General features: G+C 55.1%; 1 protein-coding gene and 1 long non-coding RNA gene across 2 annotated transcripts; both read right to left on the bottom strand.

The window, feature by feature from the left end:
• Positions 1 to 916: 916 nt before the first annotated feature.
• Positions 917 to 26,279, bottom strand: SSU72 (SSU72 homolog, RNA polymerase II CTD phosphatase). Its single transcript, XM_035020019.1, has 5 exons — positions 26,096 to 26,279; positions 16,411 to 16,554; positions 3,537 to 3,676; positions 2,893 to 3,011; positions 917 to 1,427 (listed from the first exon to the last, which is right to left on the bottom strand). Exons 1-5 carry the CDS (start codon positions 26,173 to 26,175, stop codon positions 1,326 to 1,328), a joined length of 585 nt encoding a protein of 194 aa, XP_034875910.1. The 5' UTR covers positions 26,176 to 26,279; the 3' UTR covers positions 917 to 1,325.
• On the bottom strand, positions 6,254 to 16,403 carry LOC118020111. The gene is made up of 2 exons (XR_004681816.1): positions 16,201 to 16,403; positions 6,254 to 12,948 (listed from the first exon to the last, which is right to left on the bottom strand). It is a non-coding gene; the product is annotated as an uncharacterized LOC118020111 (long non-coding RNA).
• Positions 26,280 to 27,273: the final 994 nt, after the last annotated feature.

The following is a 27,273-nucleotide window of genomic DNA, read 5'->3' as shown; positions in this document are numbered from 1 at the left end:
CCCGCCTCCCGGGAGGGGCCGCGCCGCCCGCCCGCGGGCCCCGCCCCGCGCCGCGTTGCCGGCCGGACCCCTCCCCGGGGGCCGCAGGGCGGGCTCTCGTCCCCATCGGGCCCGGCCCGGCCCTGGTTCAGCCTGCCCAGCGCCCCTGGACCCTGGGGCCACGTCCAGACCAGACCGAGCGGTCCAGGAGAGGGCACTGGGGTTCGTCCCTAGACCCTCCTCCTGGGCCTCGGGGCCGCCGGCACGTTGGTTGGCACCCGGCTTCCTCCAGCAAGTGCCTGCCTTTAGCGGAGGGCCCTGCAGGGCCGCTGGGGAGCTGCCAGGGAGGTCACTCCAAAGCCATGGCCACATGGCCCAGCAAAAAAACAAAGGATGCCCCACAGTGGTGGCAAGGCCAGCCTCAGTCCCAACTTCCCTTAGGGGTCAGCTCCAGGCACCGGGACTGGGCAGCCTGGAAGCCCAGGCCAGTGTCCATGGTTCTCAGCAGGCTGCCCCATGATCCTGGGAGCCTGGGGAAAAGTCCCTGAGCCAAGCTGTCATCCACAGCCCCAAGACAGCACTGCCACGCGGGAGTCCCCGACACTTCCCCACAGGGACCTGAGGTTTTCCACAGCTAGGGGTCAGGAGGGGTCGTGCGGAAGTAAGACTCCTTGGGGGACAACGATCTCAGCCCCAGGAGAAGGTGCCACAGGGAGAAGGGTTCCGTTCTTCCAGCAGTCCCCGTGGGCAGCAGGACCTCAGGATCCTGCTAGGAAGTTGGGCTGCCCCACAGGCCCTGGTGCCCCCATCCCCCAACCTCAGAAGGCCCAGGGGTCCCTCCAGAGGGACCTGTGGCAGTTGGGCAGGAGCAAGCCAGCTGGGGACTCAGGACAAAGCGAAAACGACCAGCAACATGGATTTACTGGACAACTGCAGATTCTTTCCTAGCAAGGTAAAGCCCATTGCTTTATTCAGGTTATTTGTACATTCCAGCAAGTTTGGGAAGCAGAGGGGAAGGGACCACAATGAAAGCCACAAATGCATGAGGGAAATGTACCATAAACCGTTGTTTACTTTTCTGGGTAAAGAAAAAAAAAAAAAAAAACCTTTACAATCAACATCCCACTCATAAGTAAAAGCGGGAGGGAGAAAACGTGATTGTTTTGAATCTGGCATCTGTGTGTCCTTGCATTTCCTATGCACAGTTTATTGGGTACCACTGCCGTGGCCGGCAGAATACCTAAAAGTAAAGACAAATATCAGGAAGGAAAAAGTATTAACAAAAGGAAGCTCAAAAAGACGGCTTCAGGAGGGTGGGTGGCGCCCCGGGCGCCAGGCCAGGTGGGTCAGTAGAAGCAGACCGTGTGCAGGAAGGCTCTGCCGCTCTTCTCCTCGAACTCCTGGAGCAGCTCATCGATCTCGTTCTCCATGTCCTCTGTGTGCTGAATCTGGGGAGAGCACACAGGCCACCCTGAGCCCCGGCCCCAACCCCGCCCCCAGCAAAAGCGAGGGCAACACCTGATGAGCTTGTGCTGTCCTCCGCTCTGCAGACTCATTCCCACCCACCCCAGGCCGGGGCCTGAGGACAGAGGGTTGGGGGCGATCCCACCAGGGAAGGGAGGCAGGGAGCCTGCAGCCGGGCCTGCCCTCGGACGCCCCCTGTACATGAATATGGAAGCTCACGGCCCCCCCTGCCCCCACTCTGCCAAGGTGCAGTCACTTGCTCAAAGGCACCCAGTGACGAAGCCAGCCCAGGCTCTGCAGTGCAGCTGAACATCTGTGGCCTCCATCCTAGTGCTGCCCCTAGCATAACCCCCACGTTGTGAGACCCACAGATGTGTGCAGATGTGGCGGGACGTCCCCTGGTGGAGAACCACTGCCCTAAAGGAGGAGGTGCGGCCAGCGGCCAGCTCAAGGCTGATTCAGGGCTGGTATGGGCTGGACCATGGCTGAGGCTATTCACTGGCCTGAGTCTTGGCCTGTAAGCAGTGCCACTCCGAAGTGAAGAGCAGCCCCTCTGTAACTCGCTTGTCAAGGTGACCCAAATGGAAGTCACATGTGCAACTTCTGGGACTTGTGTTCCTCTTCAGCCCATTCTCCTGCATAATGGCCAGAACATGGGCACAAGTGCTGGAGCTTCAGCAGCCATGCTGGGCCATGAGGCATCTTGGGAACAGGAGCTGTGCTGGACGCAACGAGAGAGGAGGACCTGGGCCCCTCCCGTGGCAAACCAGTCCAGGCCTGCCTGTCTCTGGACTTCTTGGTTAAGCCACGTTTCACTCATTTTTCTGTCACTCAGAGTCACCTGACTTAAATGCAGATCTCACGGGCAGAACCTATAGGACAAGGCATATGGGTCTCTCCTTGGATAGGTCCTTTTGCCAGGCCTAAGAGGAAATGTTTTTGCTCTGGGCATAGCTGCATAGTAGCTGCAAAGCCCCTACGGTTTTCCACACAAGGCAGGATGCCCAGGGCCACTCGGGGAAGGCCAAGGACCGACAGGTCCTGAGGGTGCAGAAGAGGACATGACAGCATCCACAGAGCTCTGGGGGCCCCCGGGCTCTGCTAGACCTGACTGGGATTTTGGCAGAAGCCCTTGGTGGGCACACGGCCAGACACTGAGCAGGACACTGCACTTCCGTCACCCGAAGAAAAAGCACAGAAGTTCTTAAATCAAAGCCGCGTGGTCGATGGGTGCCCTGTGCTGATCTGGGTTTGAACATCTGAAATTACCCCAACATGAACACGAACTAAACTGCGGGACAGCCCCTCTCCTGGTAAAACCTGTGTGTCAGGAGGAGATGGTCCTGGTCATCCCTCCGGCAGAGACTGCTCCCGGGGACCCCAGGGCAGGCACACCTGGGCCCCTGGGCCAGAGCAGGCGTGCGGCAGCAACGGGGGCGGGGCACTCACACACTGGCACAGCTCGCAGATGAGGAACGCCCCCAGGGTGGCCTCTTCGTGGTTGTCCTGGATGTCCACATTGATCACGTGCACTGGCTGGCAGGTCTCCTGCTCCCTGGAATTCAGATCTAACGGGACCAGGACGACACGGCGGTCAGAGGCCGTGGAACCAGGGCACCTGCTCCCTGGCCCCGGGGCGGTCAACCAGGCCGAGCACTCCCAAGCCCGGTGTGATTCAAGGACACCTGGTGATCATCAGCCTCAACGTGCCGACCAGCTGGTCTCACTCACCAACAGCCAGGCTGCCTGGAGTAGAGCATCCGACAGCATTTTCACTCACCAAGTACCAGGCCCCTGGTTCCTTCGTTTCACACATGCTCTTCATGCACCCCAAAGACCCTAAAACCTGCACTATGTGCTCAGCCAACACACAGGTGGTTCTGCATGGATGAACATGACCAGCCGAAGGCTACAATCTCCCACCCCCACCTCCATCCTCAGGTGGGCCCTACAGGCTGGGGGCCTCCTCTCTACGGCCTTGACCACCTTCCCCAGCCCTGGAAGCAGCTGCACGTCCTGCCCAGGGAGGCCACTGAGGCCATGACGGGCGAAGTGGCCCAGGCACTCCGGGCACACTCGGTCTGCAGCCTTACCTTCCACCACCTGATCGTACACTCTCTCTTCACAGGTGAGGATCAGATCAAACAGGTCTCTGCAGTTCTGGAACCTTTCTGGCCGCGGCTTGATCCTCTTATTTCTGTCCAACATATGTAAGATGCCATTCTGCGTATAGCTAAGTGCTAGAGTCAAGGAACTTTAGAAAGACTTTTCTCAAACCCAGGAGCGCCTAAACCCCCGCCCAGCTCAGCGCCTTGAGCAAATACCAGCACAGCCCTCCCCAGCAGGTGCATCGAAGCAACGGAAGGGTTGAGGCAGTTCTGGGGAGTGGGCCGTGCCCGCCCCCTGGGTCCTGCAGAAGACAAGCCCGTGGGGAAGGCGCTTGCCTTAAGCCCTGCAGACTGGCCCTGACCAGCATCTCTACACACGCTCACCTCAGCCTGCCAGGCTGGCCACAGCCTTCACACCAACCCCTTTCCAGAAAGCAGAGACCTGATATCTGCAACCTTCGCTCTCCTTTCTTCAACCTGCTGCTTTGACTCCTCCTGCAGCAACTCGGTGACCATTCACACTGAGCACAAGCTCTTCAGCAAAGACAAAGCCAGTCTCCCCAAATCTGCTCAGTTACAGCAGTACCAGAAAAATCTGGAAACCACCAAGAAAGGGAACTTCAGCAGCAAGAAGAGGGTGCAGGGGGCAGAAGCCCCAGGTTAACTGAAAACAGAGAGTGAGGGAGGCCCAGAGCCTAGAGGGCCCAGAGTCCCGCGGGGCTGAGGGGACACGCACAGCAGAGGTGTGCGGCCTACCCCCACCCAACCCCAGTGGCCCGGTCTATACTCAGGGCCCCAGGGGTAGGGTTCATCGCCCTCAAGAGACTGGGACAAAGGCCCTAAAGACGGGGCCATGGTCTCTAAAGGTCGCTCCTGACAGCTGGGGATAAGCACCTCATTAATTCTGTTTAAAGAGACATAGACTAGCTGACTGAGGATTTCTGAGTGATACATTTAATGGCTTTCCCAGATGTTAAGTTACAACAATTTGCTTAAGCTCCTATTATTCAAAATACATTTCCTGCCTTTCTAGAGAACTTCCAGAATGTATTCAAGCGGTCTACAGAAGAGTTCTAAGTTGAAAAGACATGTGACTGTTAGCCGGGAGGTGCTTTTCCATCTGGTCATTTTTTAGCCAAGCGTCCCACCCATGATGCATGTCCCTGGGCTGGGCCCGCTGCCGGCCCACCCCCCCCCGCCCCCACCCCCCTGCCCCGCTCTGCGCCCACCCGGGGCGGCTGTGAGCCCACACGCAGGCCAAGCAGCACTCGGCCCTTCACGCGCTTGGCGTCCGAGTCCAGTGTGAAGACACGGCTCGGAACAGGCCCCTGTGTGAACAGGGAGGACAGAGGCGGCCGAAGCAGTCAGGAGGGCCCTTGGTCCCGCTGCCCGAACTCCGCCGGCAGGACGAAGACTGCCGAGCTCCAGCGCGTCCCGGGAGACAGACCGCCACCCAGGGGCGTGCGGCTTGCAGCTCGCCTCTGGCTCCCAGGCCCCGCCCTTGAGGAGGGATGGGGCCACTAGGCGCTCGCAGCAGTGCCCCTAGGGCCCCGCCAAACTGCCCCTCCTTTACTTAAGCCTCAGTGATTTATATAGAAGAAGAACAAACGAAAGAAAAAGTGCCTAGTTCAGGGATCAAACCCCAACCCTCAGCAGTGGATGAGGAAAGTAGCAACAGTAGCCCATTTGGACTGTCTTCTGGCAAACAACAGTGATGCAAGGCCCGGGCTGGGCCAGGTGGAAGTGGACAAGCTAGGAGCCCTTGGAGATGAACCCACAAACCCACCGGCCGCTCCAGAGCCCCCCTGGAAACCACGCGAGGACAGGAACAGGATGTGACAGCCACCAGAGTGCAGCGAGATACCCCAGCACACACAGGCCTGGACCAGCCACCAGCCTGGCTGCCCGTGTTGAGTGAGCGGCCAGCCAACTCCCAAAGGCAGGACGGCGCCGCCAGGGACGGCAGGGCAGGAGGCCAGAGTCTCACCAGCAGGTCACACCCTCCTGAGAAACGAGCTCCCTTGACCGGACTAGGAAACTGGGTTCCTAGGTGGGTGGGGGCATAGGATGTGGCATGCGGGCGCCCCCTCTCCCCAGCACCCTGACCAAAAGTGCCCTGGGGTGGATCGGGGGGAGGCTCCTAGTGAAGCTTCAGCCTCCACATGAACCTGAGATACCTCCTGAAGGCCGAGGAGATGGGGATGAAGCCACAGGTACGCATTCTGGCTCTTGTGCAATGCAGACCTCTGGGTGAGGCCCCCCACCCCCGCCCCGCTGAGCAACGTGGTCTGAGGCCGAGGAGCCACCATGCTCTCCTAGCCCCTGGCCTTCAGAAGGCACGTGTCTTCATGCTCTCACCTGCAACAGGTGAAGGAGCACGTGAGTCCGTCCGTCCAACCACCCCCTCCCACAGCTGCGAGGCCGGCACAGATCTGGGGGCACCTGGAGGGTGGGAGGGCCCAGGGAGAGACCTGGTGCTCTGTGTCCCACCACAGGGAGCACAGAAAGGATCCTCTTGAAACACTCGGGGGTCTTAACCATCCAACGAACAATTCAGACCTTGTCAGAGTGCCACTGCCCCACAGGCCCCAAGTGTTCCCACTCTGCAACCAGGGGAAGCCAGAAGCTTCACCCTGGGGGGCCCCTGGGCTCCCCTTACACCCACCATAGGGGTTAACACGCTCATGGCGGCAGGGTCAGGCCCTGGCTGGACCAAACTGATTTTCGCCCAGTAAAAGCAAGCCTATTTCAGAGATGCTGAGCGAACAGCCCCGAGGACACACCGGTGGGGTATCACCACCTGCTGTCCCAAACGCTGCCATGCCTAATTCAGGTCTTTCCACTTTCTGGCCTTGGATGTGAACCCAAATCCTATGTAGTTGAGGATTCCCAAGAGTGGGCCACACCTAGAGAACCTGTTCATCTTTTTGAATCCTATAATCTAGTTTTACTTCCGATTTTAGGCTTGATCAAATGGAAACATAAGACATGGAACAAGAATTCTTATGTGGGGACCCAAGTCCCCTCTGGGGAAAGATCCTCAAAGGCAGCTCAGCTCAGAAGTGCCCAAGCGCCAGCCACCTGCCCTGCTGGCTGGGCCACCGGGGCCACTCCAGACACAGCTGTGGGCGTGGGTGACGCTGAGAGGGTTGCCGCTGTGCTGAACCCAGGCCCATGGCCCCGAGACGGACGACAGCCAGCTGTGCCCCAGGGGTGTGTGGAGCTTCTGAAAGCCCCCCAAAGGCTCGAGGACAGAATACAGCATCCAGGTCAGCAGGGCCATGCTCCCGGGAAGCCCAGGGCAATCTCCCAATCCCAAACCCACGACGAGGGAAAACTCCCTGGCCCAAGAAATTAGAACCCTCAGTCAGGAGCCTGCCCTTCTCTCTTCTCTTCTCTGCTGGCCTCAAGAATCCACCGGGACCCCTTCCTGCCCCCGAGGCTTCCCTCTGGAGTGTGCAACACGTGAGAAGGGGGGGAGGCGTCCAGGGAACCCCCTACATGCAGCTGGAGTCTCTTAGGCACCTGCTGCCCTGCAGGTACCCGGTGGAAGGGCAGCCCCTCAACGGGGAACTGGGTCTTCCCACCCATCGCAGGAACAATTAGTGTTTAGTTCAGATCTCAGGATCATGTAGTTGCAACATTTCTGCCTTCACTTCAAATCAGCACCAACTGAGGTGTGAATGGGGCGGGCCTGCGGCCCCGCGAGCTCCAGCATTCAGTGGACACACGGGTGGCTGCCCCCCCCCGACCCCCGGCCCACACAGCGCGGCCAGGACGGTCCGCTCAGGGCCACAGCGTGAAGCGGTGCCCGGCCCCACACGCCCAGGGCCGGACGCTGTGTGGGCCGTGTCACCGAGAATCTGTTGGAACAAAACCTCCCGGGCTTCGTCGAAGGCCTCTTTAAAAACACAACCCCAAGAACCACAGGCAGTGGCAGTCACACGCCTGCCTCCTCGCGGACCTTCCAGGATCATTTCACGTTAGTCAAATGGCCACGTCCCCAAAGCGAACAGTGAGGAACACAATGGACCCTGCAGACACACGAGCTCGGCACCTCCCGGAGAACACAGCCCCCGGGAGCCCGCCAGGAGATGTCAACATCACCATTTTTAGGCACAAATGTTACTCAGGTGAAAAAATAAAGAACATTAGGAAAGCAAGCCTCTGGGTTTGCACATTCAGGGTGTGGGGATCTGAGGCCTCCCGGGGCCACCAACCTGCCACGTGGCGATGCGAGTGCTCTAAGTGGGGACCCAGGCCTGGGAGGCGAGGCCCGCGGGCAGCAGGGACCAACAGCAGGCACACCGAGGCAGAGGCGCCCACGACCGCACACAGAATCGCAGTGGCGGCGAAGTCCCTTTTGCTGGGCTAACATTGGCAGAGAACGTGTTGGGACGAAGGCCTCTGCGTTTGCGATCACGCTGTGCACGTGCCTGTGGCAGCAGCCCCAGTCGCAGCATCGTCCAGGGCGGCCCCCAGCCTCACTGGGGACCGTTCCAGTTCTGAGGAGGGGGCAGCTCTCGTCTCATCTGAGTGATTGGCTCGGGGCGCGCAGAAAGATGCTGCCTGATCTGCCTAAGCTGGCACTTTGCAAGCTGTGCTGCTTGGAACAGATGCTTCTGGGAGGTGCCGGCTGCCCCGCGTGGACAGACTGCCCCCGACGCAGCACAGCAGTTTCTGCTCCCCTCCAGCTGATCTGCACCAAGCATCGGCGACTGTGGAGGGGAGGGTTAAGCCATCCCATTTCTTCAAAGGAAACGCCCCCCTTTGAACGGGGTCTCAAAGTACTGGCCGGACAATTCTTCGATCCTTCGTGCCGGCAGCCACCTGCTCCAAAACCTGGAGATGGGGATAGCGGGGTCAAAGTTCAGGACCTCGCCTGAGGCTCGTCCAGCTTTAGAGAGAGAGAGGGTCTCACTCCTGGCCGCTGTAAGTCGGCAGATGTGAGCAGATGACAAGGGTCCACCGTAATGCACGGTCCAGCAAGGCTGAGTTTAAGTAAGTTATAGGAGACTTTTAAATAACAGAAGTAGTAGATGACCACCTGTCCAGATAGGGTAAAACACTGTATTCACTTAAATTTGAATGGTCGCCAAAAAAACTTTTTAAAATAACATGGCTGAATAAATAAATTACAGTGGGAAAAATACTTTGTGCGTGTGTGTGTTTTTAAAGCAGGCTCTACGCCCACCATGGAGATCAAAGTCTCAACCCGGAGATCAAGAGTCACAGCTCCACCAACGGAGCTGGCTGGGCAACCCCCCCTTAGTCTCTGTTTCACAGACACGCGCACCTATCCCCAGCTGTTTAATTTTATAAAAATTTTAACCTCAAAACAAAAAGCTGAGCCTGAAGATGAAGACTTTTAGTGAACACGTACTTTTTGAAACTTTCTGAAAAAAAGTTTTAAAATTATGAATTTAGTCTGCAATACCATGTCTTTTCTACATAAATGGTTTGAGACTGGACTAAGTCCCAACCAAGCCCCCCGTGGGGAGGAAGGCTGAGTCCAGCAGCAGGGGATGGCGGCCACCGCGGGGATAACGCGCGCGGAGCTCTGCCGGTGGAAGGCAGCAGCCTGCGGGCTGGGAACGGTCTGCAGCAACCCAGACGTCCAACATTACTGCAACCGAGTACAAGGGAAAAATAAGACCCTCTTCCTCACTGAAATTCTAGTTACTTAAGTGATTTAAAGAAAAATAGTTGTCTTACCACAAAATTTAAGAAGCTTAAAAAAGGGGAAAAAAAAAAAGGTAAGCCAAAAGCCGGAACAGGACACAGTAACTAAACAAAGCCCAAGGTGGTCACTGAGCTGAAACGGTCCCCGCCTGACCCCGCCCCTGCTCAGCTGCGACACCGTCCAAACAACGCATTTGGCACAACAAACCTGTCTACCTCGGAGGGAGGATGAGGAGTCCATCCAAGGGGCCAATGGTCACCGTAAACCAACCCACCTGCCCCCAGCGGACTCCTCATGGGGACCAGCAGGGGAGGCCAGAGCCACAGGCCTCTGGGGACAGCGGGGACAGCCAGTAGGGAGAACATCCGTGGCCGAGGATGAGCGGACGGCGAGGGTCACCATCAGCAGAAATCCAAGCTGAGCAGAGGCCATGGAGAGAGAAGGGCGTCACTGAGCATCTCCCGCTACCTGGGATGCACCCAGAACTGCGTGAAACAGGGCCTGGCAGGGGCTTTTCCTTATAAAGACCTCAAAATCTTACTCTTGGGGGTAATGGTGATGCCCAGTGTGCCCTGAGTGGGGCTGGGACAGGGACGGCTGCTGTCCCGGAAGAGGCCCATCGTCCAGGTGCAGAACGTGTGGCTCAGACCTGCTCTGGGGCCAGGGCAGCAACCAGGCCCACCCCGACGAAGGTGCCGATGACAGTTCTTTCCCACTCTTCACGATGTGTGTCCTCCAAGGCACTCTGACGAGGCTCCTTGTTTTAGAGGTCACACACCCACTGGGAGCCCCTTCTGGACAGAGGGCTGAGGGCATCTGCTGGCGACACAGTGTGGGCAGGACGACGCCCTGATGTGGTGCCTACACTCTACACTCCCAAATGCAGTCGTCTGTACCAAGGGGGACGCAGCTGGAGCAGCGTCTCCACTCGGGGCTCCCTCAGTGGGCACTCGGCCCCCGAGGCTGGTGGAAAAGCCGTGCCTGTCGCTGGAAGGACCACTGGGACCCAGACCCACACCTCCTGCTCGGCCTGGCATCTCCCTGGAGCCCTCCCACTCAACCCCCTGCACGTCCTCCCGCTCAAGGCCTGGCCAGGCCCCCCGGCCCTGGGAAGAGCATGCACTCCCACATGCCCACCGAGCCCACCCCCATCAGAGCTCACGGCAGCTGACCTGATTTCCACCATCCAGCGCTGGCTACGTGCCACAGGCCGCGCCAGCCCGAGTTTAGATTCAGGGGCGAAAGGCCAAAGGAGATCACACATGTAGAAGCATGCCAAGTGCTACCAAGCAGAGGGCAAGGAGGAAAGGCCCAAGTAAAGGGGGACACGCGGGAACCCGGGCCACCCCTGACCTGTATGGATACAGGAGACACCCCTCAGCCCGTTTTCAGGGCAAAGCACTAAAGAGTATGGAAGGAAGAGATTTCTTACGGCTGCTCTTAAGCTGGCAAACTGGAGGACAGGAGTGGCACACGGTGGCCTCACCACAGCCCGCAGGTCTGGTCTCCACAGGCCTCACAGGGACCCACTGCACCCAGCACCTCTGACTGTCCCCCTTCCTCCCTGTCCTGAGAGGAAGAAGACAGCTGGAGAGGCAGAGCCCAGTGCTTCCGGGAGGGGGCAGGTTTGGGGCCACCCCGGGGCTGTCGCAGGTCTTCACAACAATACAAACACAGCCCACCAGCCACCAGAGGGAGGACTGGTTGGCGGTAGGTGGGAGCCTCAGACAGAGCCCTTGGCGCACTGAGGGAGAGTGGGAAAGGCAAAGAGCAAACAGCTTTGAGCCTGGCATCTTCTGAAAGGGCTGTGGGGACAGCTGGAATCCCAGAACCACACTCTGAGAACCACTAAATAAAAAGCTTTTGAGCTAGGACTTCCTTCTAGTAAGAAATAAATTCATTTTGGAAATCCAAGCAGTTTTTGCAAAGCACATGGGTTGCACAAACGAGAACCTGGGAACCCCTGGAGGAAATTTCAAAGTCAGCTCCCGAGCCACAGGAACCCATCCTAGCGGCTGCCCCACCATGAGGCTCGGCGGCCAGGAGTCCTGGCTGGTCTACAGTGTCCTCCTCCCACCACCTGTGAGGTTATCAGACAATGTGAAACCACAGGTGTGATCTACTTCACATAACCCACTTTCAACACGCCTGGTGTCAGCATCTCACCTACCGTGGGCTGGGAAGACCAGGTCCGTTCCCTGCCCTGGGCAAGCTCTGGAAGCCGTGGGCGAGGTCAGCGTGGCTCTGTTACGCCCAGACGCGCAAGTGACCCCTGGCAGCTACCCAGCCGTCTCTGTTCAACATCTGGCATCTCCCCAGATGAGACATGATGGCGGCTCTTCTGCCTCCTCTGGAGTATCTTAAGGCCGTGATTTATATTTTTAAAACACGAGTGCTTTCCTAAAACCTGAAAGCTTAAATATCAGCAAAACTAGAAGAGAGTTTCTCTAGAGATCAGTGTTTGGCTTAGGAACATGCTCATTTGTTAAACAGATGAACACTGTTTTCAAAAACTACTTAAAAACGTAGCTGCCAACCAGCGTGAAACAAGATAGGATCCGATGATACGGCGGAAGCGAAGACAGCGCCCGACACCTCAAGGGCGGCGAGCCGTCTGGGGGCAGGTTAACAAAGCACGGGCTTGAGCTGCAGGAACCGTTCCCACGACAGGCCCAGCAGGAGAAGGCACGCTGAGCTTCAAACAAGAGCCCGGGGAGACCCCAACAAAAGGAAAAGGCCAGTGGCCCTACTGCAGAACAACAGGGATCAGGAGGCTGTGGGGATCTACAATCTTAGAAATCATCTTTATTTTCAGCTTTTACCCCAAAGCATGAAAAAGTGCACCGTGAAGAACCGGGTATACATACAGCGGACCCTTGAACAACACCGGGGTGAGGGGCGCCCCCTGCAGACGAAAATCCAAGTATGACTGACTCTCCAAAAACCTGACAGCCCACTGTTGACCAGAAACCTCACTGATAACATCAACAGCGCACGAAGACAGTTTACAGACATCACATACTCTATTCTTAGAATAAAGTAATATGGAGAAAAAATGTTAAGGAAATCATGAGAAAAGACATTTCCAGGGCTGTGCTGGATCATCAAGAGAACTGCCCATCCGTGGCCCTGTGCAGGGCACACCTGTGTCGCTCGGGGTCACCTGCACACATACAGTAGCCCAAGGCCTAAAAGACAGCACAGCCAGAGGATGAAAATGAGTATGTGGTTTAAAAAAGGCTAAATCCCTAAGGTGAGTACAAAAGATGGGAGAACAATTAGGAAAGTGTGCTGGATACAGGCTCCCAAGTGTCTCCTAATTGCGCCGACAAAGTCAGGATCCCAGAAAGTGCTCGTTCTACTTGTGTTTCCAATCAAGAGTTTAAGGAGCAACTGGTCTCTCGTATTAAAAATCCCACTATTATTTAAAGATATAGTTACTTGCTTTTTAAGATAAGTGATTTTGTAGTTCCCAAAGCGATGATCTACTGAAAGCTCTGAGATGGGCTCCCCATCACACCTCATGCAGAACCCCCCCCCCCCGCCGCCGGGGCCCAGTGATCCTGTGCGTGAGGCCCCAGCCGGGCCCTTCATACATGGAGAAGGAACAATGTTCTCGTTCCGGCGAGGGTCCTCCAGGCAGGCTGAGGGTTCAGCTGCAGACTCCGCTCCCTCAGTGAGGGTAGCCCAGGGCAGCTCCAGCCTGGTGCACGGCTCCGGAAGGAAAAGGAGAAAAACTCCAGAAGTCTACCCTGGGAGCTGTGCTGAAGCCCACAGGGCAAAACACCAAGTTTAAGGCTGCTCTGTATTCAAAATAACTCCAAGGCAAAGGAAGACAAAAAGGTTAAGAGAAAAAAGATTACATTTAAAAATAGCTTGATCCTCGCCACCACATGGGCGAGCCTCAAAAACATGCTGGGGGGAGCCCACTCCAGAAGACACCACACGCTGCAGGGCTCCGTGTGTAGGAAACATGTGGGAGAGGCACACCCAGAGACAGAAGGTAGACCGGGGTTGCTGGGGGCAGGGGGTCTTCGTGGGGGGGGGGAGGGGGAATGGGGTGACGGGCATGAAGGGGGGCACGTGATGGAATGAGCATGGGGTGTGGTCTACAACTGACGAATCACTGAACTCTACCTCTGAAACTAATGATACACTGTGTTAATTAACTGAATTTAAGTAAGATTTAAAAATGTGCTAGAATCTGCCGTGGCAATGGCTGCACAGCCCCGTGAGACACACTGGCGCCCACGGACTGCACTTCACCCGCTACGTGGACTCTCTCCCAACACCGCTCTTCTGTATAAAACCCACGGCACCCCTGGCTAGAGAGAAACCGGATGTTTCCGGTGGCCTGCGCAGGGTCAGGCCAACTTGGATTCCCTGTACTACAGTAGATAATCCCCACAGGGAACTGGTAACCAGCCCAGTCTAGCTTCACTAATTAGTTTAGGGTTAGTTTGACAAGGTTTCTAACCCAACTCGCGTCCCTGGCCTCCTCGGTCTCCCAGGGGCAGGTCCTCCTGCAGGGACCGCAGGCCAGCGCTTGCCGAGGCCCACCCTGCTCACAGAAAACCACAGGGAAAACCACCTACAAAGAGCCAAACAGTTTCAGAAATAAGGTGCTTTCACACGAATAGGACCACTGGCCAAAACGTACTGAGAGCTTAATAACGTCAGGGCCCCACACTCAGCCTCAGGAGCGCTGTGCACGCACACACGGGGAGCCCAACGCCTGCCACCAGGCCACTCCGCCTCACCTCCCGGCCTCCACAGAAGCCCCAGTATTCTAGGTTACAGACCTGGCTTCTAGTGCTTCTCTGCTTCTTGTCTCAGATGCCAATGCAGAAGCGACCAAAACACCAGGGCACCCCCCACAGCCATCGCTAGTCAGGTATTCCCCTCCCGAGTCCTCGGGGCACCTCCCAAGCCAGGTGTCGACTCCCAACACACAGCCCATCCTCCTCCACCGCCTCCTTCCCTCTGTTCCCCTCAGGCGTGAAAGACCTGTGCCCCCGCCCCCAGAGTCCTGCCAGTGTGCACACCGACCCAGCTGGAGCAGATGCCCCTTCTTCACTGGCCCAGGGCTGTACTCGGCACCCTTCCTAGAGGACAAAATCCCACCCAAGTGAAGTCAACAAACCGACAAAGGTGTCTCTCTCCCAGAGCCTCATGAGGGGTAATCAAAAGGGGAGGTCCGTGAAGGCGACCTTCCTACGCAGGGTCTCAGGAGGCAAATACTGCTGGTGACAGTGGGAACAGCCATGTCCCCCAACCACCACACCTTCCCCACGATGTGTGGCCGTCTCCTGGACTAGATGCTCCGTGGGGAGACCGTGCATCTGTACGAGGTCAGCCCACAAAGGAGATTCTGAATTCTGAGCATATATATGGTCTCTGCTCCTTCATTCAGAACTGCTAAGACACGCACATCAACCCTTCTACTCCAAATCCCTCTTGTTCCAGTCTTAAAAAGTGGTTAAGTGCTGCCCACTCCTAGAAACAGAAAGATCACGGTCAGCTCCAATGTCAGAAGGCCTCATTTGTAATAACTAAGGTAGTATGATGAGTGCGTTATCATCTGTTTTTGTTTCTCTCGTTGAGTACGAGTTTAAAAATGAATGGTGCTAGCTGAAGAATCTTCAAAAACAGACACAGTCTCGAGATAAGCTTAAAGACACATGAAGAGTTCGTAGCAAGTTAGAAAAACCTGGGGTTAAGGTCACAGGTTTCTCCAGGATAAGGGGCTAGTGGTCAACACTTCCCTGCAAGGCTTAAGGGCGGCTCTCAACACAAAGGAGAATTTCAGGGAGAGCAGCCTTTCCGAGATGCTGCCTCTAGCGGAGCCAGAGCCCGGCCCTCCCTCTTGGCCCAAGGACGTGAGCCGTGCATGGCCCTGCGATACGAAGACCAGCGCACAGCTCACCAGAAATACGCAGGCTCTGCGGCTTCTGGGAAAGGGGGGCACCCAGGACTTCCCAGGACGACCTCGGGGATGCCGCACCGCAAGTCCTGGACTCCCGCCTCCCACAGACAGCCCCACATGCCCCACTACGGCACTTCGGCCTCAACGCCCCGACAGCTCTCTAATTGTAGGAGAGAGAGGAGAGCACCGGGGCCATATGGAGTGACTGTCGGGGTCCAGTTTTACACTTTGCTAGAATGACCTTTGGGGCCACACTCCCCACTAAGTAATCTATAGATTTACAGAAAACACGTGTAGTTTATTAAAAATTGCAAAAGCACCAACATGAGGACAGGGTTTTCTCTCTGGTGTTTATACTCCTCTCACTTGGCGTATGTTTGGGCTCCGTCCTGAGAACCAGAAGTCCCTCACTGTAACAAGGAGACCCAGAAGTCCCAAAGCAGCATGGGCGATCATGAAGCGCCCCAGGCAAAGGCCAGGCAACAATGATCTGAGCCACTGTACGGCCTGATGCCACGTTCATAACACTTGTTTAAAAAATACCTTTCTGGGGGCGCCTGGATGGCTCAGTCGGTTAAGCGTCCGACTCTTGGTTTGAGCTCAGGTTGTGATCTCAGGGTCGTGAGACTGAGCCCCACGGTGGGCTCTGTGCCCAGCGCAGAGTCTGCTTGGGATTCCCTCTCCTTCTCCCCCTGCACCTCCCGCTTGGGCACACGCTCTCTCTCTCTCAAAATGAAGAATAATAAAAAAATACCTTTCTTTCACATGAGTCTTAAGTAGCAGATCCAGTCTGTTTTGCCTCTTCCTGAAATGAAGTTCTCTCAAATTATGTGCTTCTAACATGCTTCCTTTGGTAGCAAACATGGCAGAGATGTGTGAGGCAGCCTGCCTACGTGTGCCTTCGCACACCTACCTGCGGAGGGCGGAGGGCGGAGGGGAGCAGCGGGCAGCCCTGCAGTGCGAAAAGCAACTCCACCCTGTGGTTTCTGCCTTCCTCACCTACGCTGCCCTGTTGAAGCTACGCCGGAACCCGCCCTCACCTTGTCAACACAGGCCCCACGTCTGCACCTGCGTGCCCTACACGTCCACCTCCGCGTCACGTGTGCCGGGACTCAGCACACCACGCAGAGGCAGCCGCTAAGCACGTGTCACAGGCACCCCTGAACTGGAGGGCAGAGTGACACACACGTCAGATGACACCTCCAGAGACAAGCATGTGGGGTTTCTGAAAGGGCGACCCACTGGGATACAGTTCTTTGTCCTTCCTAAGGAGATCATTGTACATCTGATCATATGTAGTTTTGAAATCATAAACATTTGGCTTGTCGGGCGCTGGTCCTGGGAGCTTCACGTGAGTTCCTGTTCCAAAGGACCGGACACTGAATCCCCGTTTGCTGAAAGACACAGAAGCAGAGAAGAAAAAATCACAGTTGGATTAAGACACAAAATTCTAAAACCAAGGAATGTGAAATGGAAAGTAGACAAAACGAGTCACTGTTGATACTACGGACATGTTTTTAAATTCTTAACTTTAAGCATTTTCGTCACAAATTTTTAAAAATCCTATAGCATACTGGGGCGTCTGGGTGACTCGGTTGAGCGTCCGACTCTTGGTTTCAGCTCAGGTCATGGTCTTGGGGTCGTGGGATCCAGCCCTGTGTCAGGCTCTGCGCTCAGCGGGGAGTTTGCTTGAGATTCTCTCCCTCTGCCCTCCCCCCATTCACGTGTGTGCACGTGTGCTCTAATAATAAATAAATCTTTAGAAAAAATCCTGTAGCATATTACACAAAAACTGGATGAAACCAGTCGAGACAGAAGACAAAGGGCCTGCTAACGCATTACAAGGTGGCGTGTGAGCACCACAGCTGTTCACTGCATCCCTCCAGAACCTCTCTGACCCTCAGAGGCCCCACAGACATGCAGAGTTAGGCAAGATTTCCTCTGGAACACACCTGACCACTGCCCTGACCTCTGCAGAGGGTTCAGGTTCACAGGACCGCCTAGTGTGTGACTTCTACAAAACTCCCACAGACGTGACAGCCCGCGCCACCACAGGGAGCACGCGCCACGCGTCCAGTCCCGACTTCCTGTGAGCCGGGGCTTGCCGGGAAACCAGAACTGAGAGCCCAGGGGCATCGGGCCCACGGGGGCACCCCCACAGCCTCTTACATGGTCACGTCGGCCACAAGGCTCCAGAACAAGCAGCTCCCAAGCTGCTGTGCAGACTCTTATAACCTGGAGTCCAAGGGGAGAGAAGGGACCAAATGTGTCTCCTGACAAACCCGGGGAGTGTGCATGAAGTGCGGCCCGTGAGTGACAACTTGCACTGTAACAAATGTCATCTGAAAACAAACCTCACAGACATAAGGGCCTATGGTGCCCTGTCACCACGGATAACCTCTCTCGGGTCGGCTGCAGTCCCGTGCCAAAGTTAGTCTGGCGTAGAACGTGCAAGCTTCCAAACTCAGAGTCAATAAAATTTTTAAGCGTTAAAAGCGTCTGAAAAAGACCAGCCTTCTCATCACAGCTCTCTATCTGTAAACCATGTTAACTTCTGCATCTGAAGGAACTTCCCGGGCGGCAGGACTCGCGGAGAACACACGTTTCCACTGGTGCCTCCATCCTTCTCACAGGCCCATCTGGCTCTGAAATCCCCGTGATAACAGTCTCAAGCTTTTCTAGGTTTTGACTATGTCTGGAGATATTTTTGGTTTTCACAACAGAGAGGTGCTCCTGGCATCCAGAGGCCAGGGAGGCTGCTAAACCACAGCCCTCCAATCTAAAATGTCAACAGCGACAACGTGGAGAACACCCTGACATAGAGAATGAAATGAATAAACCCCACAGAGGGGAAAAGGTATGGGCCTAAAAGTCACAGGGAAGGAAACAGCTTCATCTCACTCATCGTAAGAGATGCACCCTATAAAGGTCAAAGTCTGCTTATGGGTTAGCACTCTCCCACTGCCTCATCAGCGCCACACGGTAAGGACATCGTCCCTTCGGCTCACTGCTCTGTCCCCAGCACCCAGAGCAGCACACAGCAGGCACATAAGTATCGGGCAAACGGCAAATGAGTAACAATTATACACGGGAGGGAAACCTCACTCGGAGGACTCGCGAGCCTCTGGAGAAGGCACCAACATCCAGCAAGTGGAAACCGCTGTCCCCTCCACTCTGCGAGTCCATCCTACGGGACACGTGCAGACACATCTGCAAACGGCCCCACCGAAGGACACTCGCTGCAGCCCCGAATGTAACCAAAGACAAGAGCCAACCTGCGTGTCCCTCCACCCAGCAGGGTCCTGTTGCCAATGTGAAGAAGGTGAGGGGTGCCACACACACCACAAATCTGCAATTATTCACAGGAAAAGTGAAGAGTGGAAACACGTCCAGCTCTAGCAGCACAGAGGCCCGGGAGGCGCCGCGTCCCCGGAGGAGGAGAAGCCCCCACACCTGGCACCTACACGAAGTACCGAGTAAGCACACACCGGAACAGTAATCTTCAAGAGCATTCTTGTCGGGGCGCCTGGGTGGCTCCGTTGGTTAAGCGACTGCCTTCGGCTCAGATCATGATCCTGGAGTCCCGGGATCGAGTCCCGCATCGGGTTCCCTGCTCAGCAGGGAGTCTGCTTCTCCCTCTGACCCTCCTCCCTCTCATGCTCTCTGTCTCTCATTCTCTCTCTCAAATAAATAAATAAATAAAATCTTAAAAAAAAAAAAAAAAGAGCATTCTTGTCACGTTTCAACACCTCACCCAAGTCCTCTGAGGCTGGTAAGAGCTGAGTCACGTGCCTGCGTCGCTAAAGTCCAAGCTGTGCAAGCTGGCCCCAGAACATCACTCGTGACAAAGAGCACAGCTAACAGCAGATTTCTGGTTAGCAAACCAAGGCCCACGTATACCTGAACCGTTGAAACAACCCTCAAGATAACCAATGTTTCTGACACTCGATCACATGCGCTCCTGAGACTAACCCTGGGTCGGCAGCATGACCCTCCTCGAAGCCTGCCAGCCCTCAAGTCTCCTTTGAGTTCCCTGTGTGACTCAGGGAAAAGCAAGGAGCCCAGAAGCGGCACAAGTATCCTGGGCGCTGGTAAGCCAACTCCACCGACTATTTCACCTGCGTCCAGGGCTGGTGTACTTCGAGGGCACTGGGCCAGTCGCACACCCAATACCCGTATGTCAAGGCACTGCCTCTCCAGCAGGCGGGGGAAAGGAGGGACGTGTGCTATGAAGCCACAGAGCCCACAGAAATAAGACCCCCAAGGATGGGACTAAAGCTTCAAAAACTAAAAACCACCACCCCTTCCACTGGTGGCAGGTTTACCATTCCATTTTGATTCAACAATGTTTCCTAGAGCTTACTATGTGCTGGGGATACAACAGTGATCCAAACAGACCCAACTCCCTCTTCTTCGACAGTTGGGGGGGGGGGGGCGACAAAGTAGGTAAAGCGTCCGGTACACAGGACAGTGAGAGGACAGTGATGGAAAAAGCCACAGGGCAGGAGCAGAGGGGGTCCTGGGGGAGTGGGAAATAGGAGACAGGGCACCTCAGAGTGCTTCACAGCACACACCCCGTGATGCAGAGACCCTGGACAGGGCCCTGGGTGTTTCAGGTTGGGGTAGGGCAGACAGGCCACCTGAAACCTACCCACAGGGCTCCTGGGAGGCTCCAGATGGAGAGCCCCTGGTGCAGGGACTCACATCCCCCATCCTGCTGGGGCAGCCCGAGTCTGAATCTCTTGGACGATGCCACCTGGCAGGCCCACCTATCTCTTCTACACATCTTCTGTCACAGTAGGTTGAGGCTTGCATTAGGTGTCCAAGTGGAAGATTCTCCACTTTAGTCTGTTCATATCCGTAAAAGTAGATCATCCCAAAGATAATCTAGCCCAACATTCCACCTGGCTGATCTTTAACAAGGCTTCCGAGGGGGTGACTGCTGGATCTCCAAAGGGACAGGGGCGACTCTGAATGAAGTCAGCTGACCCCCGACATTAGGAACAGTCTAGGGGCCTCTCACCGCCCACCCCAATTTTCTGAAATGGCAGTCAAGTATATTTAAAAACAAAATGAAGTGCAGTTTGTTCTTCCCCCAAAAGAATGTTCCCAAGTGGGGGCACCTGGGTGGCTCAGTCGTTAAGCGTCTGCCTTCGGCTCAGGTCATGACCCCAGGGTCCTGGGATCGAGCCCCGCATCGGGCTTCCTGCTCGTGGGAAGCCTGCTTCTCCCTCTCCCACTCCCCCAGCTTGTGTTCCTTCTCTCGCTGTGTCTGTCTCTAAAAAATATTTAAAAAAAAAAAAAAAAAAAGAATGTTCCCAAGTGGCAAAAAGGCTAATTAGCAACAGCAGCGCCGTTTCTTCAAAACTGATGCAACTGACAGAGCAGCCCAACCTGCAGCGTGACAACTGTCTTACATAAAAGCACCACTGCCATAAAAACATTCCTGACAACCTAGAGGCCTCGTCTCAAGGGCCAACTATTTTGTATGTTTAACTAAGCTTCCAGACAAAATGTTTATCAAATGTCTTTACAAGTACCAACAACCCTATCATAAAGAATCTATCACAGAAAATGTCAAATTTTGGGAAAGAGAATTGTTTCCATTGTTATCCCAATGGCTAACGGTAAAATGATGACGTTCAAATGAACATCAAAAAGGATCATAAGCAAACATCCAAGTTAACAGCATGGGTTACGTTATGTTTTCTGTTTCCCATAATGCGATGATTAATCAATTTCAAGCATTTTTTTTTTTTTTTGGCCAAGACTGAAATCCTAGACCTCCAGCCAAACTGCAGAAAGCACACGGTGACTCTAAGTAGGGCGCGATGCACTCGCAATCCCAGGTCACCTTCCCTACAGGCACATCACTCGCTGCTGCTACGTGACGACCTCACACTTACAGAACACAAACCAACCGCTCACAAGCCATCGCACTCGGGGGCCTGCCCACAACGTCACTGTACCACAGCCAGAAGACCGCAAGATGAATTCTTCTGAAATGTGAGTGCGCCAGTAAACTTCACATCATCACCTGCTAAACATGGGCTGTAGACACATCTCAGTACATATTTTCTAGGGTTTACACCTTATTCTTATCCTCCCACAAGGTCAACAAAACTGAGCAGCCAAGCATGAGATCATTGTGTCAAGCTTGTGACAAGTGTGCCTTTATGTTTAGCCCCCCCCAGTCAGCACCCCGGCTTAGACATCTCTCCCTCCACAGCTGCTTTTCCTCAACCTCGGCTTCTTGCTGGCCACCTTGCTTTGCTGGTTGCTGTCAGCCTGTCCAGTGTCCCCCCTCTACCCAGGGCCGGCACAGCAGGCCCTCAAGATCTGGTACTTAGGATGGTCCAGCGACAAACGACCACCAACGTGCTGCTTTCCTGCTCCAACCCTAAGTGGATGTGTTACTAACAGGTGTGAAACTGCTGAACAATCTTCCCTGCTCTAGGCTCCACCTGTTCTCATCTGTAAAAGACTGGAGATGCAGCAAAGAATGTTTTAGCTGTTGGTGCTGTTACCCTGGTCTACCCAGTTTTGAATCCATGTTTGCACAAAAACTGACCCCCCTCCACCCATCCTCCTCACTTTAGTTCTGCCTCCTGAAGATAAAAAACAACGCAGTCCCTTAAAACCTAGGAAGGCAAATGTGTTCCTCTGTAGGCGCCTCTTCTGCATTCTCTGCCATTCTTAAAGTCATGATTTCTAATCCTTTCACCTTCTTAAATGGTTCCCAGTTTCCTTTCTTCAAGGATACCTAGAACCAAAATATCAAAAGGTGCAGGCAGAGAGGCTTCAGGGCATAACTGACTATCCCTCCCTAGTAAAGGACAAGAGACTTCCGGAAATGGGTCCAAGACCAGGGCATTAGGTTCGGCACTATGACTGGGCATACTCCTACAGCACAACCAGAAGCAGCCTGAGACTTGGTCCCATCTGAGAGAGGACATCCAATCTTGCCGCAAACACAGTGTGGCTGGGAGCCCACATGCTCTGGTCATGATTTGAGAGCCCTATCCCAAATTGGAGAACCATGGGACCTTAAGCTGATTGTTGCCCTCCCCTCACCCTAGCCCCTTCTTCAGCCCATGCTTTTCCCATCTGGAGTCTCAGCTGTTACTCATCATAACCAGAGCCCTTTATGTCCAAATCCTTACTGTCACTCACAAGCAAGGGCTGCCTGTTCTGGGTACTGTCTTCTCACCTGTGTTAAGTGTGGATGAAATCAAATGGCATTTAGAAAGCACCTGACAGAGAGCAGCTCAAGAGACTGACTCTCAACCTGGTTTCCTCATTTGCAGCCTCTGCTCATGTTCCCCAAATCACACTGCCTTAGGACTGAAAAGAGACTTGAAAACTCAGTTCAGCAATATGCAGAAGTCTGTCTTTAAAATTTGTTTTGAATGGCTACAATCAGAGAACTTCCAAAAATCAACATGCCCTTAACATCTAGATCGTTCTGAATAAAAAATAATTGGCTCCAAAGGGAAATCTCAATCTACAGTGTACAAATAACAGAAGCCTGTGTGGAAAACACTCCTAAAAAACCTAAAGAGCTCCCAGGGCTGGTATTTGAAACAATTTAGTCTCAAAAGATCAAAAATGAGCACCCCAGGGAACATTATGACTAAAAACGCCAACATTTATTACCATTTGTATTTGACTTGTCAGAAAATAGTCAAAGCTGATTTTCAATAGGGCAAAAATAAAAAAGGTTTCATTAACAAAACTACGCCCCAGGGGCGCCTGGGTGGCTCAGTTGGTTGGGCGACTGCCTTAGGCTCAGGTCGTGGTCCTGGAGTCTTGGGATCGAGTCCCGCATCGGGCTCCCTGCTCGGCAGGGAGTCTGCTTCTCCCTCTGATCCTCCCCCCTCTCATGTTCTCTCTGTCTCATTTTCTCTCTCAAATAAATAAATAAAATCTTTTAAAAAAATAAAAATAAAAAATAAAACTACCCCCCTGTGCAGGTTCAATTAACTGCATTCCTTTTGATATTTGTCTTCCTGTGTTTCACAAACATCCTCTGTAAGGCCCTGACGGTCATAAGGTCTCAGGTAGTACCAAAACCACCATATCAAGTTCCTAAAGATGCTTTTAAATGCTGTAAATAATCCAAATAGAGATAAAGCCACAAATAATTGTCAAAAGTGAAAATGACATGAGAACCTGTTCCATCTCAATAGCTATTTCAAAACTAAAGGAGGGTGAGATCCTCTTTTGCCCTAGCAGCGTGAAAAAATGAAAATAATGCTCAGACTGAGAAAACAGGAATTCTATAAATAGGTACTTTTCTGGAAGGCAGTCTGGCAAAATATATGAAAATGTAAAATATGCCTACCTTTTGACTCAGCAATTCTACCCCTAGGAATTCATCCAAGGAAACCATCAGAAAACTGTGCAAAAATATTTATATGGCACAAGGATGTTGACATTTTAAGAGTGAAAGATAAAAAACAGCCAAAATGTCTACTAGGCTGGGGTTGGCTACAAAATTAATTGCTGCACAGAATTCCTCTGGATTACTGTATCCTGATTTTGTAACCGCTGCCATTACTCAATACGAATAAATGTATTCAAATTCAATACGTCAAAATAAGAACTAAAATCTAACACTATGCGAAGAGAAATTACCAAACATTTTAATGTCCCTTCAGTTTAGGTACACACAGGACACACCCAGAAGGTGCCACGCCGGTCCTGTGAGGAACGGTCGTCGCCTCATTCTTCAACGTATTCTGTTTACAGAGAGATCTTTTTATAAACAAACACTATTTTCTAACAAAGGAAAACATCCCCCAGGTATAGGTATTTTAGCAATTGAAGACTTATGTCTACATTAATGTCACATTCACGATGTCAATAATACAGGCTACCCTAAACTTACCTCTTTTGCCTTCGTTCTGAGTCTTTTTGACTAAATCTGAAACACAGTAAAATGGGTACAAGCACACCTAAGCACTTTGACTTGCCGATTATTTGGAGGGGTTCCTCTGTGCCCCCATTTCCAAAGGAGACCCAGTGCTGTGCCGGCTACCGCTGCTGTGAGCCACACAAGGACATGTCGCCTGTAGTGCCCTCTCAGGGAAGTATCAGATGGGCAAGTTTCGGAACTGGCTTCACTGCAAAGCTGCTTCAAGTCAGAAACATTCTCTTTTGTCAGATTTCATCTCAACTCCGTTATGTCAGCCCGCCAGCCAGAACCAGCAGGAGGAGGCCGTCTCCAGATCACTGTCCTAACTGAGGACGTTAAACCGCATTTTCCTTGAGTAACTTTCCCGGAGTGTTAACCTTACGTTCTTTTCCTTACGTTTACTGGACTTTAAGTGACTGTAAACTTAATACTAGCACATTCCTCGTTTTAAAACAAGTTTGCGATTTTAAAGGTTTCCGTTTAAAAACAACCTTCACACTGAATCGTTAGGTTCAAAGCATCCCATCCTAACAAAAAATGGCATTAACTGAATACCGTGGGCAGCGTGGGGGTAGGTTAGGAAAAATCAGACTCCTAACTAACTAGCAGATCCTGGAACCCGGACACTTCTACCTTCGTTAAAAAAAGGAGAAGGGGGGGATGCCTGGGTGGCTCAGTCGTTAAGCGTCTGCCTTCGGCTCAGGTCATGATCTCGGGGTCCTGGGATTGAGGCCCGCTGTTGGCCTCCATGTTCAGCACAGGGTCTGCTTGTCCCTCTGCTCGTGCTCTCTCTCTCTCTCAAATAAGTAAAATCTTAATGGGGCGCCTGGGTGGCTCAGTCGGTTAAGCGTCTGCCTTCGGCTCAGGTCATGATCCCAGGGTCCTGGGATCGAGCCCCGCGTCGGGCTCCCTGCTCCTTGGGAGCCTGTTTCTCCCTCTGCCTCTCTCTCTCTATCTCTCATGAATAAATAAATAAAATCTTTTAAAAAAAAAAAGGAGAAGGGGCAGGAAATCCTGGGTTTTCCGAGTCACTGAGCAGAGTTCAAGTTGGAATGTGGTACCGAAGAGGAGCGGCGCCGTCGTCCTTTATGCCATGGGGAAACCTCGGCAAGAGAGGCAGTTTCGGCTCCGCTTTCCCGTCAGAGCTGACCTGTCTACCCAACTTCAACTGTGGCGCAAGCAGTCAATTCCACATTTTGCGAAGTGATTTTGAACGAGAAAACTTACCAAGCGGGGATAAACTTTTATTAAAAACACACAACGCCAGGGTCACAGAAAGACGTCAGGACTGACATACGAACCACACGGGCAAACCGAACTCACGCGTAGTCCGGAAGCCGGCGGCTGGAGGCTTTGGGGAGGAGGGCGTTTTTCTGCTCACGATTCCGTGTAGACAGGGACAAACACACAATCCACGGAGTTAACAACATCGGCCGTTCCGGTGTTTGGGGGCTTTTGGCTTTTTTAAGACCTGCCTTACCCCGAGGTTACGGAGTGCGGGTTTTCCAGCAGCCCGGAGACCGTCGTCGGACACGACCGCCTCGGGGACTCCTACCCCGGCCCCGGCACTCGGCGCCCCGGGTGGAGATGCCTCGGAAGGTCCGCTGTTTTCGGACGCACAGACATGCCAGCAAAGCGGAGGCAAACCCACCACGCCTTTGGGTTTATCGAGAGTTCTGAGCGACCGGGAACCGCCGGGCTCAAAACCTCAACTTTCCCGCGACGCTGAGAAACGTGTGGGGCGCCCCGCGGACGACCGAGCCTTGTGGACTCCGCGCTGCGCTCGGCCCCGGAACCAGCGAGCCCAGAGCCGGCGGCCGCCTCGCCCCGCCCCGCCCCGCCTGCCCGGCCGCCGGCATCGGGCCTAAGGGAGCGGGGAGCGGGGAGCGGGACGGCCGCCCAACACGGGCCCGGGCCGGGAAGCGCGGCCGGGCAGGACCGGGGGGAGGGCGCGGAGGGACGGCCGGCCGGCCGGCGTCCGACAGGGCGCGCCGGGCCAGGGCGGAGGCCCCAACTACCTGAGGATGTTGTGCGCCTCCATGCTCCGGTTCTGGTTGCTCGAGCACACCACCGCCACCCGCAGCGGCGACGACGGCATAGCGGCGGCCTCACCGACCGCGACGCAGCCGCTCCGGAACCCCCACCCAGCGGCGGCGCTTCCGCGCGAGCAATATGGCGGCCGCGGCGCCCGGAAGTCAGGACGCCCAGGCGGCGGCGGCGGCGACGTAGAGCGTCAGGACGCGAGGCGCAGGCGTGCACGCGGCGTCCTGGCGGCCTACCCGCGCAGGCGCACAGCGCCGGGCCACGGGAGGAGGCGGGAGGGAGGCCCCGCCCCCGGGCGCCGAGTCCCCGGTGCGCGCGCTGCTGCTCCGGGCGGGTGCGGCCGCCGCCCGAGCGCTTCTCGGGGGCCTCCCTCGGCCCGGAGCCCCGCGGTGGCATTACGTCACGGAACCCTGCCGCCGTCGCTGGGAGTGACGCGGAGGCGTCGCGCCGTCGCCCGTGACGCCTGGGCTGTGCGGCCGTCGTCCCCCAGAGGGACGCGCTGGGCGCCGCGCCCGCCGGGTCGGGAGCCGGGGCCGCCCGGGTGGCGCCGGGCTTCCGCTGCTGCGGCCCGGCCGTCTCGCCCCCCGAGGCCCCCTCTCCGCCCGCTCTCGGCCAGGCCCCGCGCCTCGTCTGCGACAGCCTCACCCGCCTCGCGTCCCCAGGCTCGCCCAAACGTCAGCGCCTCGCCCTCCTCAAAACCCTGCGAAGTTGAACGTTCAGGCGAAGCCGTGGAGGCTGTTGGAGAGAGAAGCGAAGGACCCCCGGTGGGAGAGCAAGCGGACGAGGGCGTCGGGTTGCTCTGGAGGCACGGGGGCGCGAGGTGAAGCGTCGTGCTGTGACCGCGAGCGAGCGAGCGCACCCGGCTTCGCGCTCCAGCCACGCCCAGCCGCCGCGGGGCGGCTGAGTGGGCAGTGGGTTGCTGTTTCCTAGGGGAGCGCGACAGAGGGGGACGGGAGGCCCCACCGGGGCTCAGAGCCGAGTACATGAGAAATCGGACGCGAGAGGATGGCGTCAGTGGAAAGGCGGGCTCGGAGACCGCACTGCGGTGGGAGAAGGCGGCGGCGCCGAGGCCGCGGAGGCGGCTGCTCCGGGCTAGGCGTGCCGATGGGCGCGAGGGCGGAGCAGCTCGCTGTGGGAGGACGTGCGAAGCGCA

The sequence above is a fragment of the Mirounga leonina genome, unplaced genomic scaffold, assembly GCF_011800145.1.
Source record: "Mirounga leonina isolate KUSES-001 unplaced genomic scaffold, KU_Mleo_1.0 Mir_173, whole genome shotgun sequence".
In the NCBI taxonomy this organism is placed as follows: Eukaryota; Metazoa; Chordata; class Mammalia; order Carnivora; family Phocidae; genus Mirounga; species Mirounga leonina.
Note: the sequence above shows the minus strand (reverse complement) of the source record. Positions and strands in the feature narration are given on the sequence as shown.